The sequence below is a fragment of the Dromiciops gliroides genome, chromosome 4 (assembly GCF_019393635.1).
Source record: "Dromiciops gliroides isolate mDroGli1 chromosome 4, mDroGli1.pri, whole genome shotgun sequence".
Taxonomy (NCBI): domain Eukaryota; kingdom Metazoa; phylum Chordata; class Mammalia; order Microbiotheria; family Microbiotheriidae; genus Dromiciops; species Dromiciops gliroides.
The window spans coordinates 460,645,016-460,671,327 of NC_057864.1; the positions used below are offsets into that span (position 1 = coordinate 460,645,016).

The 26,312-nt window shown below is 43.0% G+C and overlaps 1 protein-coding gene across 17 annotated transcripts in view; it reads right to left on the reverse strand.

Moving 5' to 3' along the window:
• The window catches only part of NF1 (neurofibromin 1), a 248,796-nt gene extending 223,836 nt beyond the window's left edge, over window positions 1-24,960 (reverse strand). For all 17 annotated transcript variants that reach the window (XM_044004328.1, XM_044004337.1, XM_044004334.1 and 14 more), the window contains exon 1: window positions 24,863-24,960. In XM_044004328.1, coding sequence (XP_043860263.1) covers window positions 24,863-24,922 — 60 coding nt within the window. In that variant the 5' untranslated portion in view covers window positions 24,923-24,960. The remainder of the gene's footprint in view (window positions 1-24,862) is intronic.
• Window positions 24,961-26,312: the final 1,352 nt, after the last annotated feature.

Genomic DNA, 26,312 nt, shown 5'->3' on the forward strand with positions numbered 1-26,312 from the left:
CTAAATATAATATCAGACATTTCCCCCACTGTAATGTGACTCAATTTCAGAAATGCTGGCGATCCCAGTAAGGTAAGAGAAAGGAATGAGACATAAACATGGACCAAGAGGACACAAAACTATCCCTATAAGCTAACATGGTAGTTTACTTAGCAAACCCTGGCCAAGCAGCAGTGAAATTGAGAGAACAGCTTCAGTAGCCAGACACAAAACCAACCCACCAAAATCCTGGCAAGTTGGAGGGCAGGCAAGCTCTGTGGGAACTCCTATCACAGCTCATCTATGACTGTGAAAGTCCTAGAGCTGCTAAGAAGTGAAGGAGCTCAGAGAAGGGCCCAAAGCTAAGAAGTGACCTGGGTGGGATTTGGGCTCAGATCTTTTGAACTTTGATGCCAGCGCTCTATTCACTACACCATGCTGCCTCTATAATAATTATCATAGTAATTAGTATATAATTATGGTTTTTAATATTCAAATTATAACAAATAAAAATAATCAAACTAATTATATCAACGGATAAACAAAAAGCCTTCCACAAAATATGGCACTTAAAAATCACAACAAAATAGTATAGTGGAAAGAGAGCTATGTGACCTTAGACAAGGCACTTAGGCCACCAATGGGCCTGCTTCCCTATTTAATCAAATGAAGGGGTTGTATTTTGAGAAGCAGGGCTTCTTAAACATTTTCTACTTGCAACTCCTTTTCCCCCAAGGAATTTTTACACAACCCCGGGTATACAGGTATATAAAATATCTATACATAACCTTTCACTATTGCCCAAATTTTTCATGACCCCACATTCAGTTATGTGACTCCATGTGGCATCACGACCCACAGTTTAAGAAGCTAGATGACCTCTAATATCATGGGTAATTAGGCTAAGACATCATCTTTATAAGTATCTAAAACCAAGAGTTAACATTATTTGTAACAGAAAAGCACCATATGTTTCCCCTGTAAAATCAAGAGTAAATCAAAGTTGTCCAGTGTCTCCATTATTATTTAATGACACTAAAGAGTTTATTTAATGACACTAATAAGTCTATGGGAGAAACCCCAGCCATGACACATTTCCTCTCCCATGTTATTCAGACCTGCAGGGATGGCTCCATGCTCAACTAGTGAGCCCCTACACTCAAGGTTCCTTGCCTCAGATTTAGAACTGAAAGGGGCCTTAGAGATACCTAATAAAAATCTCACTTTACCCAAAAGGAAAATGATGCCATGGGGTTATGGTTGACATTCTGCAATGGATTATAGAGGATAGGCAAATCAAGGTTTAAACCCAGATCCTTTAGTTCCAAGGCCAGAGATTCTTCAACCTTAAAACAGATCCATCCGGCCCTGGAGTCAGGAGCACCTGAGTTTAAATCTGGCCTCAGATACTTGACACTTACTAGCTGTAGGACCGGGGGCAAGTCACTTAACCCCAACTGCCTTACCAAAAAACTGACAAACAAACAAAACAACTATTTGGTACTATTTATTTATTTTGTTGTTGTTGTTTTGTGTTTTTGTTTTTGTGGATCAATGAAGGTTAAGTGACTTGCCCAGGGTCACACAGCTAGTAAATGTCAAGTGTCTGAGGTCGGATTTGAACTCAGGTACTCCTAAATCCAGGGCCGGTGCTTTATCCACTTGCACCACCTAGCTGCCCCCAGTACTATTTATTTAAAAAAAAAAAAAAAGCAGATCAGTAGAACAGCCTGGAGAAGGAAAACCAAAAAGCAATTGGTACACAGTAGACTTGCACTAGATAAACCCAAGAACACAAGTTACTAGGGGAAGGACTCACCATTTGACAAAAACTGCAGGAAAGCAATTTGGCAGAAAAGGTGGGGAGGGGGCAAAGATTGAGACCAGCATTTAGACCACATGGTACAAAAAGCTCAGAATGGATACACGACATAAATTTAAAAGATGACATCATTAAAAACTTAGAGAATGGAGGAAAATCCCAAACTAGAGACAGAGATCCCAAAAGAAAAAAAAACTGTTTTAATTACATAAAACCTAAAATTTGAATAAAATCAATTCATCTCAAAGAGAAGTGACTGTTTTAAAGCTCATATCGTAAAAAATTAAAAGAGAAAGAGATGATTTTACTTTTCACCATTATGGGTAGGAGATACATTCTTAACTAAGGGATAGAGGTGATCATAAAAGACAAAACTGGTCATCTTAATTACATGAAATTAAAGCACTTCTACATGAATAAAATGCATCTAAAACACAAATGAAAGCAGTTTAATGGAGGGTAAAAAACTTTGTATTGAATTTCTCTGATTAAGTTTTGGGAGCCAAGATACAGAATTAATATAAGTATCATCAGACCAATGCGATTCCCCAACAAAAAACTGGTCAAAGGATATGAATAGCTTTGAAAAGAATTGTCAAAATTTTCATGAGCAAAGGAAATGCTCCAAATCACTAATAAGAGAAATAAATTCAAATCAAAACAACTCTGAGGTTTCAACTCCCATCTAGAAAATTTAGCAAAGACAACAAAAAATAGGAAGAGTCAATGCAAGAGGGGTTATGGAAAGATAGACACACTGCATTGTTGGTAGACAGAGCTATGAATTATCACAACCATATGGAAAACAGTTTGGAATTATGAAAATAAAGTAGCTAAAATGTACAGACTCTTTGACCCAGAGATTTCACCGTATGGCATGTCTCTCAAGGAGGTCACATACACCCCCAAACATCTGTAACAGCACTTTCTGTGGTAGCCAAGAACTGGATTGCCCATGGATTGGGGTATGGCTAAACTAATTGTGATACAGGAATATAATAGAATAAGACTATTCCTGCACTGTAAGAAATGACAAATGTGATGGATACAAAGAAGCATGGATACTTATGTGAACTGATACAAAGTGAAGTAAGCAGGGATAAGAAAGCAATATGGACAATGACTACAACAACTGGGGAAAAACAGCCATCACAATATAATTAAAGATGAATGCTGAAAAATTACCAGAATAAGCATGGCCTCAAAGAAAAGATTTTTCCCTTGCTAAAGTGGGAAATTCACAAGTATGGAAAACTGGGGACAGCTAGGTGGCTCAGTGGATAAAGCACTGGCCCTGGATTCAGGAGGACCTGAGTTCCAATCCAGACTCAGACACTTGACACTTACTAGCTGTGTGACCCTGGGCAAGTCACTTAATCCTCATTGCCTCACAAAACAAACAACTTAGCTCATGAGGTTTAAGAGGTAACCCAGACCAAAAAAAAAAACAAATGTGATGAAATAATGAGATTTAGCAGATACTCAAACACCTACCTGGAGATTAATCTAGACTGATTGAATCAAATAAGAGTGATTAACTGCTGATTAGCCTACTTTAAGTTAACTGGATTGTAATCACACCTTGAGAACACCTTCAGAACCAATGGATTTGGATAATGCCAACCAATCAGCTTGAAGCAGTGTGCCAGGACCGCCTCTGTTCCAGGCCTATAAAAAGCTTCCACAATCAGTTTGCTGGAGAGAGTTCATGATTGAAGCAGGCTTGTGGCAGAGGACATGAGGAAGAACCAGACCAGGCTAGAACTCTAGGCTAAATAGGCTTTTTTCTTTACTTTCTGAACTCCATGGGAATATCTGTATGCTTTAATAAATGTTTAATGCCAAGGACTGGTGCTAAAGCTTCTAATTTAAGGCGACCACAATTTAGATTTTAAATATCACACAAACAAAAAGCCCCCAACAACCACAAGTATGGAAAACTACATATATTTTCATATTTTTAATACATCAATTGATTTTGCTGGCTGTTTTTTCGCTTATTCCTTTTAAAAAAAATATTCCCTGGGGGCAGCTAGGTGGCGCAGTGGATAAAGCACTGGCCCTGAATTCAGGAGGACCTGAGTTCAAATCCAGCCTCAGACACTTGACACCAGCTGTGTGACCCTGGGCAAGTCACTTAACCCTCATTGCCCCACCCCCCCAAAAAAAAAAAATATATATATATATATATTCTCTGTTATATGGGATGGAGCTCTGGAAATGGGGAGGGGAAAGAATACCAGGGGAAATGTAGGCAAGATAAAAGCAAAAGGTATAAATAAAAACTTATTTTTTCAAAAAGAAATGACTAAAAAAAAAAAAGAAATGACTGAGGAACAAATCTTCATATCAAATTATCTCTCATTAAAGATATATAAAGAGTTTACACAAAAATATAAAACTAAGTACCATTCCACAGTAGGTTAATGGATAAAGGATATGAACGAACTTTTTTAAATGCAGATTATCAATAACTATGAAAAATGCACCAAATCACTAAAAAAAAATAAACTGAAAAAACTCTTAGATTTCACCCCATACTTATTACAATAGTAAAGATATATATAGACAGTACTGGAGGGAAAATAAGTACATTAATATATCATTTCTGTACACTTTGGAACTATTCAAGAAAAGTCACTCAACTTTTCATATAGTTCCTTGGGGAAACCTCTCTTTAAAGAACTGAAAAGAGGAAAAGGACCCAGCTAAGGAAACACTGAAAAGGGGGTCTCTTAGAAACTCTGGAAAGAGAGTACACCGCAGAGATGCCAAGAAGCAAGAGGACTGCGAAAAAAGAATGAAATTAAGTTGATTAGGTGGAGGTCTGCTAACACTGGTAGGGAGAGGGGAAGCAGCTGGCAGAAAGGAGAGATTTCAGAGGAAGGAATCTCCTATCTCATTCTGCTCCTGTCAGGAAACTTCTGAACCAACCTCTGGGCTCAGGGTTGGTCACTGAGTTGAAATGCTTTCAAAGCTGTTTTTCTTTATCATGCTGTTGTTACTTTATAAACTGTTCTCCTGCTTCTGCTCACGTCCCTCTGCATCAGTTTGTACAAGTCTTCCCATGTTTTCCCAAGCCATCCTGTTTGTCATTTTATGATAATCGCCATCATCTGTTCAGCCTTTCCCCAACTGAGGGGCCTCCCCTCAGTTTTTGGTTCTTCACTGCAACCAAAAACGTTGCTATAAATATTTTTGTACTGATGGATCCTTTTTCTCTTTCTTTGATTTCCATGGGATATTCCATGGGATAAACAGACACAGTAATGGTAAATAGGGTGTGTACAGTTCAGTGATTTTGTAGACCTGATTCCAAATTGCTTTTCACAATTCCATCAAGTACAGCTTCATGCTTGTTTTCCAATGGCCCCATCCAACTGCCATTTTCCTTTTTTGTCATCTTTGCCAATCTGAAAACCCACCTGAGTATTTTAATGGCCTCAATTGAGGAGACCCCAAAACATGCTACATAACTTTGGGCTACCTAAAGCAGGCTATTCTGCAATGTCTTCACCTGGTTCCTTATGATAGGTTCTTAGGATGGGTCTATCCATAAGGACAAGGTTGAGGGTGGTCTTTGGCAGGCACCAAAGAGTGACCAGATTAAACAACCACAGCCCATCAATGGCTTCTAGTTGTCCCTAAACGGATAATGCAGAGCCATATCATTATCCATCAACCAGAGTTCCCCATTATGAGCTGGGTAACACAAGTTAGTCCCACTTAACAAGATGGGTAGATTATGTGGGTTTTCATAATTAAATGGAAATGCTACATTCAGGACTGCACCCAACCCCATCCCCAGGAGTATCATGAGCAGGTTACGACTTTACCAGTCCAAGACCTCCAAGTCTCAGGCCTACTGCTTTGCCTACTCCTCTTCTAACCCTGTGGGCCTCCCCCTCCACCTAGGCAGATTTAGTTTGAAGAAAAAAAAAGGAAAAAAAGATAAAGTTTTTTATCTTAGTTTTATCCAGTTTATGGACAGCTGTTTGTTACAGACCACAGTAGCCATCAAGCCAATAAAGGGAGACATTCTGAGGAAGAAGAGTCCTGGTAAGTCTTTCTTTCTAAAAAAAAAAAACTAAAATTGATATGAGAGCCAAAAGTAAAAGAAATGTTTCCATATAAAACTTTCAAACTATACAAAGCAACTAAATATTGCCCAGGACTTAAATCAAGGGTCTACTTGAACTTTATGGAATCACTGCTGATGGTTAACACTCACCCTTCTTAGTTTGATTATGCTGAAAAAAAGCTTTATAAAAAATTGGAAATTGACTAAATGCACAATGGGAGAATGACTGAATAGAATGCTAAGTAAATACAACGGAGTACTTTTTATCAGCATGAATGACAAATATGACAACTATACAGGAAAATGGAAACATGGGGGACGTGCCAAATAGTGCTAAGTATCACAGAGTTGATATTCTAAAAATACTCTATACCCAGATTACAGCTATTTAGAATATACCTGTACACACACACACACACAAATATTCAATCAAGACAAGAAGAGTTCATAACATAAATCTGCATGCTGTCTCCCCATTAGACTTAAGGTAAAGTACATTATAAAAAAGTTGCTTAAATAGAAAAACAATTTAAAAAAAAAAACTTCATTTCCTAATTATGTCTTTTTCTACTCACTCAGACCAATCAGAATTAACTTAGCTATTTAGGAAAGAAAAAAGAGGAATCCTAGAGTGGAAAAAATATTCTTGAACATGAACCTTCTTTCAACTTTCACTTACTTACAAATATTCCTGAATGTACAGAAAAAAGATCTACTCAGAACAATGGTTAGGGGAAGTAACCCAAAGCTACATCATGTAACAAAGAGTAACATTTTTAGAGGTTTTTTAAAATGTAAATTTAAGAAAATTATTAAGAGGAAGGATGTCACAGTGGATAAAAGACTGGCCTCCAAGTCAGGAAGACCTGGGCTCTAATCTCACCTCCAACAATCTAAACTGAGGAGGTGTCAGTCAACCTGCATTGGTACAGGCAAATTCAATACGCCAATGAAATCATAAGCCCAGTTCTGATCTCTTGCTTACCAGTTTCTGTACTATATGTGTAAATTACATATCAGGACCTAATTTCTTTAAGGCTTATGTTTATGTGTAAATGCCAATATATTCTTCCTTTTGCATTTGTTCCTCTCGTTCCCAGTCTGAGAATTCTTACTTTCCTTCAAAGTTCAGCTTATCTCCAATTAATTATCTCCAATCTCTCCTCTCTCTATCTTATTTGGTCATAGTTGTTTGTTTGTTGTGAACTCCTCGAGGTCAGGGCCACTTTTTGGTCTTTCTTGGTATTCCCTGTGCTTAGCACAGGGCCTGGCACAAAGAACCTAGGTGCCTAATGCAATGTTTAATGACTAACAAGCATCAATGATAAGAGGATTGTCCTGATTCTTCTCTCCCCTATCACTCCCCCAAATTATCTTGTACTTACTTTGTACATGGACAGGTAGCATTTCTTTATAGGTATACATGTTGTTGCCACCAATAAAACATAAGATCCTCTGGGTCAGGAGCTATTTCCTTTTCGTCTTTGTACTGTCAGTAACTGTCACAACATAGAAGGTTGATAATAAATGATTGCTAAGGAACTGCCAACTGGCTCCTCATCGCCATCAAATTTCACAGATAGAACATACCAAAATGCCTTTTCACTGAGAACCAGTAACCCCAATGACCTCTAGCTGCAAATTCTTACCCTATAAAACTTCTATTTCAAGATGAAGAATTAAGATCCAAAAATTCTTCCCCTTCCATAGGAAGATTCCCCTGGTGCAGTTGCCAAGCTGGACATCTGTGTGGGCTGAACATCCAAAGAAGCTTCGGAGCACCAAATGCAAAATATATTCACTTTTCAGAGCATCCCTCCAGTGACAAGAACAAACAACTCAGAGCAAGTCAAAGAAGTCCCAGAGGCACAGAGCACAGAGCACAAGCCTTTGTCTTCTGGCATCCATTCACCTGCCCCTGGAAGGTGAATTCTTCTCAGAGGGTAGATTAGAATGGAGATGCCTTCTATCTATTCTAGTCTCTAAGGTTCGCACCAAGAATAAGTCTGGTATGTCCATTTGTTTGTGTCTGGTCATAGCTCACATGTGTATAACATTTTACAATTTACAAAGGGATTTCCTCTCAACAACCCAGTAAGGAGAAAGGTAAGAGACTACAAATACTGTTATCCCCATTTTGGAAATGAGAAAACCGAAGCTTAGAGAGGTGAAGGGAGTTGTCAGAGGCCCTACATTTAATAAGGGGGGAAGGAGGTCCTCAAAGCCTCAACTTGTGATTTCCAATTCAGTGCTCTTTGCTCCACAAGGCAGGTGAATTCCAACCCCAACTGCATTCCCATCATATGGCATAGATAACCCAAGAGCTTCGTTGATTTAACATGGAAAAAGTTCTTGGAGTGCATCTAAAACAAGTCCCCTCCCTGGACAGACAGAGCTGAGGACCAGAGAGCTAAAGGGGTTATCCAAGATCAGATGGAGCAAGAGTGGTAGAACTCCAACCCAAGCCCAGGGCCTTGGCCTCTAAGGCCATCCCCCTCTCCCCACCTCCTCCCCCACCACATCACACCACATCACACCACTTCAGCCTCCTCCAGCCAGTATGAAAGCAGCTCCAGATCCAAGATGGACTGCCCTACAAACATAACCTTGAAAGGAAAACACGTTTTAATGGCAGAAGACTGAGGCACAGAACTTGGATTTGGGGGGGGGGGGAAATGAAGCTGCTAGAAAGCTTGTGCTTTCGATGGAAAAAGGGATGTTCACATTTATCAAAACTTGGAACCACAGATATGTGGGTGAATCATTATTACTAATCATTTTTTACCCAAACGCTATGGAGTAGAAAGCATTGAGATGCTCACAGACCTGTAAGAAGAAGACATGTTCTGCGTCCCTTTCCTCCTGACGGGCGAATGAATGTACACCACACTGTGAAGGCAGAGAGCCATGGGGGGGGGGGGGGGGGGCAGAGATGGGCTGTGCACATTCAAGCTGTGATGCATGTTTAAGCTTTCCGAAAGAAAAAATCCATTGTTTTTAGAATACCAGATCACATAAAACATAGGCTGGGCTTATTAAGGAGTGTTCAAATGAAAATGCTCAGGAGTTTTAAAAATAAATTACAAAGGATGCTGGCCTAAGGAAAACCACCTGGCTCTCGCAATGAATGGCTTTGATAGGTTCCCCTCAGAGACTGGCTCTTAACTTTTACATACCGTCAGCTAAAAACATCATGAAAACACAGGGTTTTAGGCAGGTGTCCTGATAACAGAGTGACCTCAGAGGGAGAGACATTTTAAAGGTAGGGATCATCTTTGAAATCTATTTGTAAAGCATTTGGAAGGAATGCTCTTACTAGAAACAAAGTAATGAAAAAAATGGAACATGAACACGTACATTGCCATGATCATGACTAAAATTCTGATCCTTTTAATAAGGACATCAAAGCTAATCTAGTGCAAAACTATGATTAAAAGAAAATATTAAAATTGCCATCATTTCTGGATTTCTGTCAGCCCATTTGTTTTCCATTAGTAGTCACTGTATTAGGAGTTATTGCCTCAAAATGAGCCTCAAGTTTAAGTATCAGATGCCTTCCTATTTGTATTATTAACCCAAATTCAAGTTCCAAGTGGCCTTACTGCTTTAATTTAATCCACACTGGAGGGTTAATTGAAGCCTATCACCATCAGACCGAGATCCAAACATACCTCAGCACGGGAATGGATAGTTGAATAAAGATGATGCAAATAACAGCTTGGTGAGTGTTTTGGGGGGCACTCCAGGAAGGGTCAAACAGGAACTGGGAAGTTAGCTGCACCTAATGAAAAGGCCAGCAGACCCACCGGCCCTGATATAGGCAATGCTACCTGCCTCCATTTCTCTTCAGCAAACAAGTAACAAAGCACAGGTATTCCCTGTGGACAAAGTCTAAAGCTCAGGGATTAAAAGGCATACATCTTCAGAGCTCAAAGGGCCCTTAGAGATGATCGAAATCCACTCTCCTCATTTTAGGGATCAGGAAGATTGCGTTTCAAAGTAACTCGGTCTCAAAGCTGGTTTGGCAATGCCAGGCCTGGAATCCATACTTCATGATCCCAGTGTTCTCATGACACCAGAGGAATGAGCTGTCTTTTAACAAAAAAAAATTTTTTTAATTTTTTTTCCAGTTCCAACTCTCTATAGATCATATAAAGATAAGAACAGCCAAAACAGAATACTGGAATGATAAGCATTTGATGAATAAAGAGATGAAAAGGATGGTGAAGGATCTAGTCTGACTTTATGGAACAAAGTAGAGAAAGAGGGCCTGGAGAAGAGGTAAACTGAGAAAGACTGACTCTGGGCACGAGGGCATTTAAAATAACTCCCTCCACACTGAATCAGATGGTTAATGTAATGCTGACAACAGAGTCAGAAAACCAATGATACAAGCCTAGATAGGCCTGGCCTAGATAAACCAAGGAGGAAAAAAAAAGAACAGAATTCAAACATCATTATCTGAACTTTTCTCCCATTATAGAGGGGGGAGAAATTTCCAATTCTCTTTGACCTCTCTTTAGGCATTCTCCCCCAATACTCGATCATTTCAAAACTCTTCTCTGCGGACCCAAAACCCACTTAATGTTAGAGAACTAAGATTTTTTTTAATAAACATTTTTATTTAAAGTTCTGAGTTCCAAATTCTATGTCTCCTGCCCTCCCTCTTCACCGCCCTCACTGAGGCAGTAAGCAATCAGATATCAGTTACACATGAACTACTCAGATTTACTACAAATCAGAATTTTTCAAAGGGTGAGAAGAGCCTAACCGGGCAGTCTTCCACTCCATGCCCAGATTAAGGAGCAGGAGTCAGAAGACAACAATACCACCTTCCATTTAGATGACATTTCATATTCAGGATTTCATTAGCTCTGCAGTGAGTATAATGGAATGCTGCAGAACTGGCGGGGGGGGGGGGGGGGGGGGGGGGGGGGGGGGAGGGGAGAGGAGGGCATGACATAGAAAAACGTTGCCCTTAAACAGCCAGGGAAAAGCCAATGAGGTGAAGGGAAGAAAGCTCTAGAAACAAAATCACAACAGACAGTTTTCAAACCAAGTCCCTTCTTCCCATTCTTTATACAAGACCCAAAGAATCATCGGATTCTTACTGATGAATACAGGTCAAACTTCAACATGAAACTGAGAGCTGGAAGGGTCAGGGAGCTCTTCAATCAATCAATCATCGAGCATTTTGTGAGCGCTTCCTAGGTACAAGGCTCTGTGCTAAAGGCTGAGGATGAAAAAAAAAAGACAAAAGAGCCCCGGCCCCCCCCTCCAGGAGCCCCCAGACTAATGGGGTTAACCACAAGCAAATAACTCTGTACAAACAAGCTATAGACAGGATCAACTGGAGGTGGTGGCAGAAGAAAGGCACTTGGAGAAAGACTTCTTGCAGAAAATGGGACTTTAGCAGAGACTTCAAGAAAGTCTGGAGATAAAGATGAGAAAGGAAACTATTCCAGGCAGAGGGGACTGAACCGTTTTTCTATCATAGACCCCTTGAACAGCTTGATGAAGCCCACCAACCCCCAGAATCTTGTTTGTAAATGTATAAAATTAAATTCATCAGATTAAAAATGAAACCAAATAAGCTAAAATACAATCAGCAAAAAAAAAAAAAATTAAAGGCATGGACCCCCTGAAATATATCCATAAGACCACAGGTTGAGAACCTTTGAACTAGACAAACCCCATCATGAGTAAAGGGAGGATCCCAAAAGTTAAGTAACTTGTCTAAGGTCACAAAGAGAGAAAGCATCTGAGATAGCATTTACCATCCTACCCCAGGTCTTTCTGACTGCAAACAGGATGTTTCTTTCCTCATTTCCCAGAGTAATTCCTATATTCTGTTTACCCAGCAAGACTATGAAGCAAAAGTATGACTGTGTTAAGCTCTTTTACCACCTCCCAGAAAGTTCCAGTGATCGATAATGCTAATAGGTTACTCCTAAATCCCCAAGTTCCTGAGAGAGTCCTTCAGAAAGTGATCAATAAACACCAAAAAAGGAAGCAGCTCTACAATTGGCCCTTGACCTTGGAAGGCTGCAGGGAAAACCTAGTTTCCCCAATAGCTTCTTTAGCAGGATGTAAAACTGTCATTTAAAATTTAAAACAAAGGTGTTTGAAATCACACGTCCATAGGAAGAATTGCCAAATGCCCTTTATTTCTCTGAAGCACATGGCTTAGCTGGTAACCACTGCTCTACTTCCTCCAAAAAAGTTAAATTCTTTGAGATATAAAAGAATGAATCAGAAAATCAATAAAACAGGACTAGAAACAGGCAGCAATTTACAGGGTCTTTCACTGGCAACCCTACATGATGTTAAAATAAAGTGCTGGATTGTGGCTAAAAGAAAGTATGCAATCAAAAGCTTGTACCTCAAAGTATAACTACTCTAAGTTAATCAGTACCATTTTTAGGAAAAATATTTAAAGTTTTAGAGAAGAACTCCAATTCTATAATAGGCAACAAATGGAACAGATTGCCATGTGGGTCTAGATTTTTGTTTTAACAGAAGCTCTTTTGATATTATTTCCCTGAGAAAAAAAATATTCAAAAACCATTCTTCAAAGGATTTCAATTACCAAACTATTTCACAGATATATTTTCATTTGAAACTGTCAATGTGAGAACACTAAAATTCTTAAAAATAAGTACTAATAAGTACTATAAATACCAGATTTTTAAATTTTTCATTTTAAGCTCATTTTAAATGTCATGTGTTGAATGTGTGTATATATGTGTTTGTAGGCATGTGTGTGTTTCCAGATTTATGATTTCAGTGAAATACTGAGGCAATTGCTGGTTTGAAATCTCTAGCCACTTACACAGATTGGAAACTCATCCCTGATTTATTCTTTTTTTTTTTTTTTCAGGGCAGTGAGGGTTAAGTGACTTGCCCAGGGTCACACAGATAGTAAGTGTCAACTGTCTGAGGCTGGATTTGAAATCAGGTCCTCCTGAATCCAAGGCCAATGCTTTATCCACTGGGCCACCTAGCTGCCCCTTGTCTTTTTTTTTTTTTTTTTCCTTTTTCTGATTTATTCTTAAGAAGCTGCCCAGGGCACTGAGAGGAGAAGTAAGGCACCAGGCCACCACGTTGCTGATTAGGTGTTTTACACACACACACACACACACACACACACACACACACACACACACACACGCATGTTTAGCTTGACTCCACAGGAGTGCTCCATGTTCATTCACTGAAGCCTCTATTATAATCATAACAACCTACTAAACTATTCTCAGCATCAACTCAAATGTCCAAAGCTTTTAAAAAATTTATTTATTTTATTTTGAACTTCAGAAACAAAACAAGCATTTCTATAACAAAGCAGGATAGAGGGGGCGGCTAGGTGGCACAGTGGATAAAGCATTGGCCCTGGATTCAGGAGGACCCCAGTTCAAATCTAAACTCAGACACTTGACACTTACTAGCTGTGTGACCCTGGGCAAGTCACTTAACCCTCACTGCCCTGCCCAAAACACAATAAAACAAAACAAAAAAAAAAAAAAACAAACCACCAAAGTGGGATAGAAAAACATATTGGCCTTGAGATTGCCAATCCGCTATGTTTAACTTTGTATTTATGTGTAACTATGTATTCCTTTCAGATTTACCAAGTTATCATGCAACTTTTTTCCCTTTCCCTCCCAGCCAAACTCCAATGGCTACTGTTAGACATAAATCTGATATGTGTGTATGTATTGTACGTGTATATGTGTGTGAGTTCTTTTTTCTGTATTCAAACAGCTTCTTCCGCCATAGGATCTTTGCGGTAAATTTGGGTATTTATAATAGTCAGACTGACTTGATTGCTCAAAGTTGATCTTTTTTTTTTTTTGGTGCAGGGCAATGAGGGTTAAGTGACTTGCCCAAGGTCACACAGTTAGTAAGTGTCAAGTGTCTGAGGCCGGACTTGAACTCAGGTTCTCCACTGGGCCACCTAGCTGCCCCCAAAGTTGTTCTTAAAACAATACTGCTGTTACTATATAGATGTTCAAACTTTTCAATGCTAAATATTTATTATTCCAGGAAAAGGAAAAAACTATCATCACTGCCCTTCGAGGTCAAAAACAAAAGTCTGAATTCCAGTTTTCTATAAGAGGGTGGAGTCTTCCTTGCTTCCCACCCTCAAGCACAAGATTTTAAAGGAGATAAAGGAAACATGCCAACATTTTCATAAATACAAGTTTGTCGATTTTTTAAAGTTATATTTAAAACTCAGAAAACCTAGTTGAATATTGATTCCAAACCTTTTTAAACTTTCCACTGGCCACAAATCTTCCTTCTGTTTGGTCCACAGAACACTCAATCCCCTTCCCAAACTTCCTTCATAATCCTTCTGTCCTTTGTGTACTTCATATGACTCCCAATGAAGACAAGACCAGGCCCCGGAAGGCACGTGTGAGCCAAATGTTCTTAGTACTACAATGGCCAGATAGCTCCCACTCTCACTAGCACAATGATAGTGGACCACTGAACTAGTTGATTTCTGCTGGGGGGGAGGAGGGGGGAAGGAAGAATACATAAGAAAGGATCTTATCAAAAAGAAGCTTTCCCAGGGGCCAGTCCGCTGCCAAGAATGGCAGCTTTTTTCAATGTATGAGTTGGTTTTGATGAACTTTTTCCCTCTTTTTAAAAAAGTGTCCTAAGATAGAGCCCTCTAGGAGACAGAAGAAGATGGATATGGGGGAAATGGAAGTGATGAGAAAACAAAAGATATCAATAAAAATCTATTTTTTTAAAAGCACTTCACAGGTCCAAGGACATCCTCTGTGTGCTGATAAATCTCAGATCTACCTCTCCTGCCCCAACCTTTCTGTTGACCTCCAGATGCCTTTCAGACATCTCCAACTAGATGTCCAGCAGACATCATAAATTCGTTATGTCCTAAACCGAACTCATTTCCTTTCCCCGGACCCTCCCCCAGCCCAGTTATAGTAGAAGAGAACACCCTGCTTCCCCTCAGGCTCACAACTTAGGAGTCATCAGGGATTCCTCACTATCTCTCCATCTCCCATAGTCAAGCTGCCACCAAGGACAGATTTCACTTTTGCAGCTCAGTAAGACCTCTACTCTCCTCTGACATGGCCCCACCCTGCTACAGGCCCTCATCACCTGATAGATGCCTGGATTATTGTCCTAGCCAGCTGGCGGGTCTACCTAGAGACCTGGCAAGTCTCCATTCCCGCCCCCCTTCCATCTATCCTCCATTCAGTAACCAAAATGATTTTTGTAAATCACAAGGCCACTCATGGTCCCTCCTCACTCTATAAATTCCAGGGGCTCCCTATTGCCTCCAGGAGCAAATACAAAGTGTTCAGTTTGGCATTCAAAGTCCTTTAGAACTAGGCCCCTCCTGCCTTCCCAGACTTCTTGCACCCTACTCCTGACACACATTCTTCCATCCAGTGACGCTGGCCTCCTGGATGTACCACAAACAAGACACTTGGCTCCAGGCGTTTTCTCTGGCTGTCCCTCATGCCTAAAATACTGTACCTCCTCAATACCACCGACTGACCTTCCAGGGCTTCCTTTAAATCCTAACTAAAATCCCACCTTCTACAGGAAGTCTTTCCCAGCCCCTCTAGCCACTTACACAGATTGGCAACTGCCAGTGCCTTCTTTCTCTTATGTCCTACTTAGCCTGTCTATGGCTTGTTTGTATATATTTGTTTGCGATCTCCTCGAGGGCAGGGGCTGTCTTTTGTCTCTTTTTTTGTATCCTGGGCTCTTAGCACAGTGACTGGCACAAAGTAGGTTCTTCATAAATGTTTGCTTATTCATACAAAAAAAACCCAACACAAAACCACTAGAGAGCGAAGAAATGCATTATGATAATACAATAGTAGGCATTTCAGTGAAGTGTCAAGTAAAAGACAAAAGTTTCTAAGGCTTAACATATTTCTTTGGGGGGTGGGGGTCACGGGGCAATTGGGGTTAAGTGACTTGCCCAGGGTCACACAGCTAGTAAGTGTTAAGTGTCCGAGGCCGGATTTGAACTCAGGTCCTCCTGAATCCAGGGCCGGTGCTCTATCCACTGCGCCACCTAGCTGCCCCTAAGGCTTAATATATTTCAAAACATATTTCAGAAATCATGAAAATTTGTTGTATTGGACATAGGGTCTTTCAGAGCTGGAAGTAGCTGATGTCCTACAGACTGACTCACTCCCTCATTCAGCAGATGGAGGAAGCTTAGGCGCAGAGTGGCTCAATGACTTGCTTATGATCAAGGTGTTTGTTACCCTGGGCTGGGATGAAAACCCAGTTCTGTAAATCCCTAATTCAACACTTCCACTGCTACCTGCCCTAAGGAGTCAAAGAAAAAGTGCACAGACACTGTTTGTAATGAAATGAACTCCCTGGTATATGAATGTAATGGAATACTACTGTGCTGTAAGAAATGATGAAGGGGCAGCTAGGTGGCGCAGTGGTAGAGCGCCGGCCCTGGAGTCAGGAGTACCTGAGTTCAAGTCCGACCTCAGACACTTAACACTTACTAGCTGTGTGACCCTGGGCAAGTCACTTAACCCCAATTGCCTCACCAAAAAAAAATTTTAAAATGATGAGCAGGCAGATTTCAGAAAAACCTGGAAAGACTTAAGTGGACTGATGCTGAGTGAAGTGAGCAGAACCAGAAGAATAATATACACAGTGACAACAACATTGTGTGATGATCAACTGTGATAGACTTGCCTCTTCTCAGCAGTGCAATAATCCAAGACGATTCCAAAGGACTCATAATGGAAAATGCTCTCCACATCCAGAAAAAAAAACCTTTGAATTCCAAATGCAGATTGAACCATATTGTTTCTACATTTTTGTTGTTGTTTTTTCCCTCTTTTTCAAGGTTTTTCTCTTTTGTTCTGATTCTTCTTTCACAACATGACTAATGCAGAAATATGTTTAATGTGACTGTATATATATAACCTATATAAGATTGCTTTCTGTCTTGGGGAGGGGGGAAGAAAGGAGAAAAATGTGGAACTAAAAATCTTATTTAAAAAAATGTTTAGGGCAGCTAAGTGGCACAGTGGATAAAGCACTGGCCCCAGATTCAAGGACCTGAGTTCAAATCCGGCCTCAGACACTTGACACTTACTAGCTGTGTGACTCTGGGCAAGTCACTTAACCCTCATTGCCCTGCAAAAAAAAAAAAAAAGTTGAAAACTATTTTTACATGTAACTGGAAAATAATAAAATGCTTTTATGATTAATTTTTTTTTTGCAGGGCAATGAGGGTTAAGTGACTTGCCCAGAGTCACACAGCTAGTAAGTGTCAAGTGTCTGAGGCCAGATTTGAACTAAGGTCCTCCTGAATCCAGGGCCGGTGCTTTATCCACTGTGCCATCTAGCTGCCCCTATGATTAAATTTAAAGGCAGGCAGGCAGGCAGGCAGGCAGGCAGGCAGGCAGGCAGGCAGGCAGGCAGGCAGGCAGGCAGGCAGGGAGGGGAGGGAGGGAGGGAGGGAGGGAGGGAGGGAGGGAGGGAGGGAGGGAGGGAGGAAGGAAGGAAGGAAGGAAGGAAGGAAGGAAGGAAGGAAGGAAGGAAGGAAGGAAGGAAGGAAGGAAGGAAGGAAGGAAGGAAGGAAGGAAGGAAGGAAGGAAGGAAGGAAGGAAGGAAGGAAGGAATTATCTCCCTAGTACTGGGCTATTTTCCATGGCACCCTTCTGTTGTTTCTGCCATTCTCAAGGCCAAACAGACACATGCTGCATGGATGTGGTCCCAATGGAAAAAGCAAAGCTCATGTGAGAATTAGGAAAAGGCCACCTCTGACCTAACATGCAATGCTTCTGAAGATCACCTAAGGGGTTGTTACTGAATGTTAATGTCAGAGAAGGTGAAATCATCCCTGAGTAACTTCATAGCCAAAGAACTGGCTCTTACTGACCAAGGGGCAACATCAGCATTCTGAAGAAAAGAGAATAGGCACCACCACCCAACACTTAGGTAGCTTCAAACTTTTCCACGTGTTCACATTCATGAGAGCCTTTCACCAACCTCAGAAGATGGGAGCAACTGCTCTAGGCCTCCTTCAGCTGGTGTGCACCCTTGGAAGGGAGATGAGACTTATTCAGATTGACAGGGTAATTGGCAGAGCCTGGGCTCTTACTCAGGTCTCCAGGTCAAATGAGCCTTTCACTGGGAATTGGTAAACACAAAATTTGTGCAAGTCCTTCCTTGGAGTTCCCTAGTTTCCCCTTTCATTAAATGTGACCTCTCAAAGTATAAAATCCACATCTTGATGTTCAACACCAAATTTACACCTTCAATTCTACCATTGATTTGTAAACAAAAATTAAAATGTGCTAACCCACAAAATGGGGGGGGGGGGGGGAAGAGTGACAGTAGCCCTTGATGTTCCATTCCAGACAAGAGTTAGGGCACACACAAGGACACTGAAGACCAGAAGTAATAAATTAGCTGGCATTGATATAGTGCTTTAAGTTTTGTGAAGCACTACACAAATAGTATCTCACTTGACACTCACTACCACCCTGGGAAGTAGGTATTATTATCTTCATTTTACATATGAGAAAAGTAAGGTGGACAGGGGTTAAGTGACTTGCCCAAGGTGGCACAGCTAGTAAGTGTCTGAGACCAGGTTTGAACTCAGGAAGATTGTCTGTCTGTCTGTCTGTCTCACACACACACACACACACACACACACACACACACACACACACACACACACACACACACACACATGACAGATAGAAAAGGAAAGAGTTTGAAGCCAGAAGATTTAACTAGAAATCTATTAGGGTGAAAAGGAAGTAAGTTTGCAGCACTAAAAATGAAGAAAATGTGGACTGACATGGCACATGTCAGGCACTTAAATGCTTGTCAAGTAATGCTTCAAAAGAATAAATAACAGAATCTAATAAAAGACTAAGAGGGGAAGTGGGGTGCAGCTAGGTAGGGCGGTGGATAGAGGACTGGCCCTGGAGCCAGGAGTTCTTGAGTTCAAATTTGGTCTCAGACATTTACTAACTGTGTGACCCTGGGCAATTCACTAAACCCCGTTACCTTTAAAAAAAAAAGTCTAAGGAAGGGATGGTGAAGGGGAGAAAAAGAGTTAGAGATGGTCTCACAGCTTTTAGCCTAGAAGAACTAACTAATGCTCCTCATCACTGATAGAAATGGTATCATCAAAGAAATGTTTCCTTCAATCCCCTCACTTCCCAGGCAGGGAAATAGACGTTGAGAGACTTGCAGCCCACCCTGGTAGAGAACATGAGTCACCAGTTTTCCAAGCCAAGGCTGTTTTCTTTCTAAAAGAGAGCATGCCCTCTGGGGCCTAGAGTCAGAGACCCTGAAGCCAACGCCCAGCTCTGCTCTCGGCCACCTGCATCACCTTAGGTAAAATCACAATCTCCCTGAGGCCTCAGTTTCCTCCACTATAAAATTAGGAAATTGAACTAAACGACTCCTGGCTCTAAATCCTGTGATCCTAATTGGAAAGAATAGGCATTTGGTCTGTGGTGGATGAGATGCTGACGAATTTCCTTTTTGCTGTCTTGAGTCTGAGAACTTGCAGGTGCTATGGACAGCTCCAAGTAAGGGGCTGGAGCACAGGTGAGAGGTTGGCTCAGGCCCAGGGCTTGTATTCCAAGGCAGAAATACAAGACAGACAGCTAAGGGCACAAGCTCTGGAAGCTACCCCAAGAGGAGGCCGAAAAAATGAGGAGCCAGAGGCATAAGAAGGGAACCAGGAAAATACTGGGGCCTAGCAAGATTTTAACGAGGAGATAACCGTTTCAGTAGAACTACCGAGGCAGAAACCAATGGTGACCCAGCTCAAGCAAAGTTAAGATAAAGGAAACCTCATCATATCTAGGAAAGAAATCTACAAAGAAGACAAACTCACAATGCTAGAAGAGGTCATTGTGGAAGTGAGTTTACCAGAGAAACTCAGGAAGTTAAGCATCCAAGGTACAAAATGATCATTCTTTTCTATTTTGTTGCTGTCCAGTTGCTTTTCAGCCATGTCCAACTCTTGGGTGACCCCCCCTCCTTGGGGTTTTCTTGGCAAAGATGCTGGAAGGGTCTGCCATTTCCTTCTCCAGCTCATTTGACAGAGGAGAAAACTGAGGCAAACAGGATTAAGTGACTTTCCCAGGGTCATCCAGCTAGTAAGTGTCTGAAACCAAATTTGAACTCAGAAGATGAGTCGTCCTGACTCTAGGCCTGGTACTCCATCCACTGAGCCAACTAGCCGACTAGATAATTAGACAGACAGACAGACATACCAACAGATTGATCATCACATAGATGAATGAATAAATAAAGAGAGTATCTCTTCAAATCAGGGTTCTTAAGCTTTTCTGTTTCATGGATCCCTTTGGCAATCTGAGGAGGCCTATGGACAGGCTCAGAATATTTTTAAATCTGTGAAATATATAAAATTACAAAGGGAAACAAATTATTTTGAAATTCAGTTACCAAAATATATAAAAAAATGAGTTCACAAACCACAGATTAAAAACTCCTGGAGATGCAGAGGATTTTAAAGAGGACAAGATTATTATTATTATTATTATTTTTGGTAATAGACTGTGAGTTCTAAGAGGGCAGGGACTGGCTTTTGCCTTTTTTACTCACACATAATAGGTCTTAATAAATGCTTTGTTGACTTTACTTGACTTTTTCCCCAGAAGGGGCAACAGCCTAAGCCAGGACCGATATTTTTAAACCATTCATTTAGGCCAATCAGTCCTGGATTCAAGATACAACCACACTGGGCCATCATCGGAAGCCCCTTTCCTTTTGCTATACAATGGCTATTTGAATTTGCATGTGATTTTCTAAAAAGGACGACTGTCAAGGACCACACAGCTATCATTTTACTGGCCTTGCAGTGACAAACGGACTCAAGGGTCTGCCTACTTTGTCCAGCTTCCTAAAGGAAGACAACACGGAATCCCAATTCATCCATCCTCCCTCCGAAATAACAGATTGGTTGTATTTTTATGAAGTACCCACTGAATGGAGGAGCGGCTGGCCTGTATGCCTCTGACTGAGGCCCTTCCTTCCTAACTGGGCCCAGGTTAGGACAAAGCAGAACTCTCTCTCCTCAGTTTCACAGAAGACTGAGGAACAACAATTTTAAGCAGCAGGCCCAAAGTCTGGACTCAGGCATTTCTAATTTGTAATACTTGGGGGGGGGGGGCACGGGGGGAAGGGAACCAACCCTACTATATAATGTTGAGGGTAGCACATACACCTGTAGAATCCGATTTTCTAGATGCCCATTTCTACTGTAAAGTCTGTTCCCAGCTTCCCCAGACAGAATGGAAGCTACCCGAGGAAAGAGGCTGTTTTTTAATTTGGCTTCAGCCTTAGTAGGCTCTTCATGAATGCTTATGGTCCTGAAATGCCTTGAGCTCAGTCCTAATCTATGACATAATATGGTTAAAACAAAAAATCCAGTGTGTGTTTTTTATCATACCCTATAAATTGATTTTGTTTGTTTGGTGAGGAAATGAGGGTTAAGTGACTTGCTAGTAAGTGTCAAGTGTCTGAGGCCAGATTTGAACTTAGGTCCTCCTGAATCCAGGGCTGGTGTTTTATCCACTGTGCCACCTTGCTGCCCCCCTATAAACTGATTTTAAAACGATTCAGGTGTGCTGCAAAAAAAAACAAAACGAAACAAAACAAAACAAAAAACTGTCTCAGATGTAAGGCTCTGAATTCAATATATACAGCTTTGCAAAAAGGCGTGCCAATGAAAAGAACTCTGGTACTCTTTGAGACTTTCACTAAGTAACAAGTAATATCAATCTAATGACAAACAGAAGCCAAGGAAATTCAGGCCACAAATGATTCAAGGGAATTAAGATCTACTTCATTCACAGATACTATCTCCTTAAAAGGGGAGATTCCATCTTTAAATAACAGAAACATCCTTCCTTGGGTTCTAAAATCTTAACAACTAGATAGATTGTATCCATCTCTCTATAAAATGTATGAAACATCCGTCTCTTGGCTCCAAGCATTTTCTCTGGCGGTCCCCCAAGGCTGTCCCTCAACACTCTAAGGTCTCTGCTCCAACTTTGGCCCTTCTAGGCTTCCTTTAAGGCCTAACTAAAATTCCACTTTCTACAGGAAGCCTTCCCTAATCCCAGTTAATTCCAGGGCCTTCCCTCAGTTAATTACTTCCTATTTATCCTTTGCATATGTTTGTTTGCCTACAGTCTCTCTCATTAGGTGGTAAACTCCCTGAGGGCAGGGGCTGCCTAGGGCACCCCCCCCCATCTCTCACGCAGGGCACAAATGGGGCTCTTAAGAAATACGGATTGATGGACTGATATTGATTTAACTTTCTTTCATGTTCCCTAGGGCCACGAGACATTTTGAATATTTCTTCCAAAACAAAACTTTCAGCAATCCTTGGAAATATTTAATACCTTTCTATAGTCAAGGCAAACTATGTGCAGATTGTACGCTGCATAATGACAATGGAAACCTGCTCCCTCCAAAGGCCACTTTTGTCAATGATAAAAATGAGTAACTCCCATTTACATAGTACTTTCCAATTCACAAAGCACTTTTCAAACAAATACCCAGGGAAAAGGAGCACGGTTTTACAAAAAAGACAAACAAATCTAAGGCTAAATAATTTGCCCAAGGTTCTCAACCCAGAAGCAGCCTTCCAAGGAAGGCTGGGTGGCTCCACCAGCCCCAGGCTCTTTCCCTTAATACCCCAGCCTGGAAACTTGAAAGCAAGTGCTGACTTTCTCTTCATATTGCTGCCTATCCACTAAAAAGCTGTATGGCCTTGAACACTCATTTAACTTCGCTGTGCCTCAGTTTCCCCACCAAAAAAAAAAAGAAAAAAAAAGAAAGCTGATTCTCCCCCAGGAATTAGAGATGGAGATGACATCTTGTTGGCCCTTCAGCAATAACTTGATTGAGGGCTCCTTTAAAATGCTCCTCTTCCCTGGGCCCTCCCCGAAGTCAGCAAGGAAGCTTTCAAGGTAGGGTAAAGCAAGAGGAACTCGCTTGATATACCTTCCCCTTCATGACACAGGAGGAACAGAGCAAAATGCTTCTGTTTAAATAGCTTGAGTCCTTAACTTTTAACAGATGTTGGCAAGCTAGATTCCACAATATAAATAACAAAGGGAACGAGAAAGCCTCGGGCCTTTTAACACTGGGGACACAAAGAGAAACATTTTCTTGCAGTGCTGGGCACATAATCCGAACCACCCCGTTTTACAGTTCGGAGATCTTTTTTCCGGTGATACTTATGTTTATGTAGAGGTCAATAATTCAAGGTGAATCCAATAGAAATCATCGTGGTGGAAAAAAAAAAGTTAAGAAACAGAATGCCTGCCTAGGCAAAGAGATACTCTGCTTTGGGGTGTTTTTAACTTGGGTAAAATTTAGACACATTCAGGCTTTTCCACGAGTTACATTTCCGTCGTCTATCCTAATAATAATAAATGAATTAAATGTAGCAACAATTTACTCCTCCTGATGGTGAAATCAGGTAAGATTTAACAGTCTGGGCTGGTGCTGTCTGGAGACAGGATGGACGAGATAACTTGGAGGTTTTCTTCTAGCCTCAAGATTCAAGTCTATTTAGTTTCTTAAATCCGCCCCCCCCACACACACAATCTACTCCTTCCTCCTCCCCCCCACTTCATATGGGTCATAAACACTACACAACTCAGCAAAGAAATGTTTATCGATCATATAAAAGAACTGCGCCCACCCCACCCCACCCCGTCAGTTTCATGTTTATCATACACAGTAAACAAAACGAATTAGCTCAACCTTAGACAATTTCCTTCTCCTTCGGGGCTCACAAAGCTCAGAAAAGCACCCCTTGGCTCCCTCCCTAACATCCCAGAGCAGCACAAAGCGTGAGTGGCCACCAGAGCCCACGGCCACCTCAGTCCAAGGACTCTCCGAGTGTGTGTCACTCCGGGAAAAGTCCCATCCTTAGCCTAGGGGATTCCTCAAGAATTCTCAATGAAAGTGCTCTTGCACATCTAATAGTTTGAAGCAGACATTAGGCAAGGCAGAAGGGAGCCCCTCTCCCACGGCCCGTTTCAGCTGCCTGGACTCTGGGATCCCCGAACAGTTTTCCCATTTCTCCTTCCCCCTCATCCCCTCCCCGCCATACTCTCACTTGTGCGAGCAATAGCAATGGGGGAGTAGGGGAAAGAAGGACCAAGAAAAATTAAAAGGGGAAACAATCCTAGGGGTGGGGGCAGGCTAAGAACAAGAACCCTGGGGGGAGATCACAGGCCAGCAGTGTTAAGTCCCTCGCCTCTACTCCCCACTCCATTGGGGGTGGGGTAGAGGTTGTTAGTCTGCACTGGAAAACGAAGGGAATAGGGCATAAAGTCTGGGGGGAACCTGCCTTCTATTCTTCCCTCTTTTAAGTGAGGAAGCAAAAGAAACGGGTCGGGGGAGGGGGTGGTGTGGAATGGAGAGGGGGTGTGGAATGGGGGTTGTGGAATGGGGAGGGGGTGGTGTGGAATGGGGGTGCAATCAGAAGGGCCTCGGTTACACACCCTCAAACTAGGAGGAACACTGGGGAGAAGCAAAGAAGGAAATTTTCCTCTTTGCTTACCCCCATTCAAAAAAATAGGAAGGTGGGGGGGTGGGGCTGATTAGAAGCAGATGGACAACCCAGACAGCACCCCAGGTCACCCATCCCAGTCCCCGAGCGGAAGGGCAGGGATGCGGGGGGCTGGGGCTGGCCGAGCGCTCCAGCCCCGGATCGCTCCCCAGCGCTCAGGCAGCTACGTGCCCCCAACGGAACGTCCTGCCCTCCCGGAGCTCCCACTCTCCCCGGGAGCCCGGGGCACCTCCGAGCAGCGAGTGAACGCCGGGGCCTCGTGGCCCCGCCCCCGCCCCGGGACGCCCGGCCCGCGGGGAGGGGTGCCCGCCCTGACTACCCCCATCCCGGCGCGCCCGCCCCCCGCCCGCCGCCCCGGCCGGCCCGTTACCTGCTCATCGAAGCGGTTCACCACGGCCTGGACCCATTCCACCGGCTTGTGCGCGGCCATGTCCGCCCCGCGGCCGGGGGGCTGGGGCGGAGGGCTGCGGGCGGCTGGCTCGGGCGCCCCCGGGCCCGGCCGGGCCAGGGAGGGGCCGGGGGCCCCGGGGGAGGGGGCCCGGGCGGGGGACGGGGGGCGCTCCGGGCTCCCTCCCGCGGGGGTGGGGGCCGGGGCCGGCGGCCCGCGGGGAGGGGGACGGGGGGAGGGGGCGTCGTCGGGCAGGCCGGGGGAGGGGGGAAGGGGAGAGGGGAGGGGGGGAGCCCTCTGGGTCGCTCTCCCCACTAGCGCCGTCTCCCCTCAGCCATTCCAGCCCCAGACGCCGCCATGACACCCCACCGGAAGTGGGATCCTTTTCCACGGCCCGGGGAGAGAGAGAGAGAGAAAGCGAGAACGAGCGAGCGACCGGAGAGGGGAGGGGGGAGCGGGGAGGAGGGGGGCGGAGCGGGGAGGGAGGCGGGGGGAGGAGGGGGAGGGGACCCTGCCGCGCATGCGCCCGCGCCCGCCGGTTTCATTAATGAAAAAGCGAGCCCACCCGGGGGTGACGTCACCTCGCTCCTCGGGCCCCCGCCGGCGTAGGGCGCGCGCTCCTTTCGCTCCGCCCGCGGGTCCCACCTAGTCTCGGGCTGCCGGGGCTCGACTTTCGGGTAGCTCGCCGAGCCGTGCGCTTCCATCCCCAACAACCTGCTGGCCGCCTCCCGGAGCCTCCTTCCACTTCCCCTCCGGGCTTGCATTCCTCCCAGACCTGAGTTAGATTAGAAATGGGGTGCATTCTCCCCAACCTCTGCTGGCTGTGAGCTCTTCCATTATTAGACTGTAAGCTCCCTAAGGGCAGGCACTGGCTTGGGCCATCTCTATCCCCAGCGCCTGGCACAATGCCAGGCACACGGTAGGCACTTGATAAATGCTTACTGCTAATCCCAGTAGGGGCCTTAGCTCTGCACTCCCCACTCCCCACAGCTCGTCCAGGCACAGCCCCTTTCCTATCCATAATAAAATGCAGTCCTTCGTTTATGCCTAAAGCCCTTCGAACCAACTACTTCTTCCTGTAAGAGAAAAAAAAAAGTTTGAGGGGAGGAAAAATACCATGAGATGCGTAACATCACCCAGCAAGTCACAGCATCATAGATTAGAGTTAGGAGAGACGATGGAGACCGTGGAATCCCACTCCTGAATTTTGCAGATGGGGAAATCGAGGCCGAGAAGGGCTTAGAAGAGTTGCCTAGGTCACAAAACCATTTAGCATCTAAAGCCCGAATTAAGCCCAGAGAGATGCCTAACTCTAAAGCCAGTGATAGTTGTAAAGCACTCTACAAGCCTTAAAGCAATAAATAAATGCTAGTTGTTATTATTATTATTACTCTATCCAGTACATCAATTGTCCTCTCTAAAGAAAGAGCAG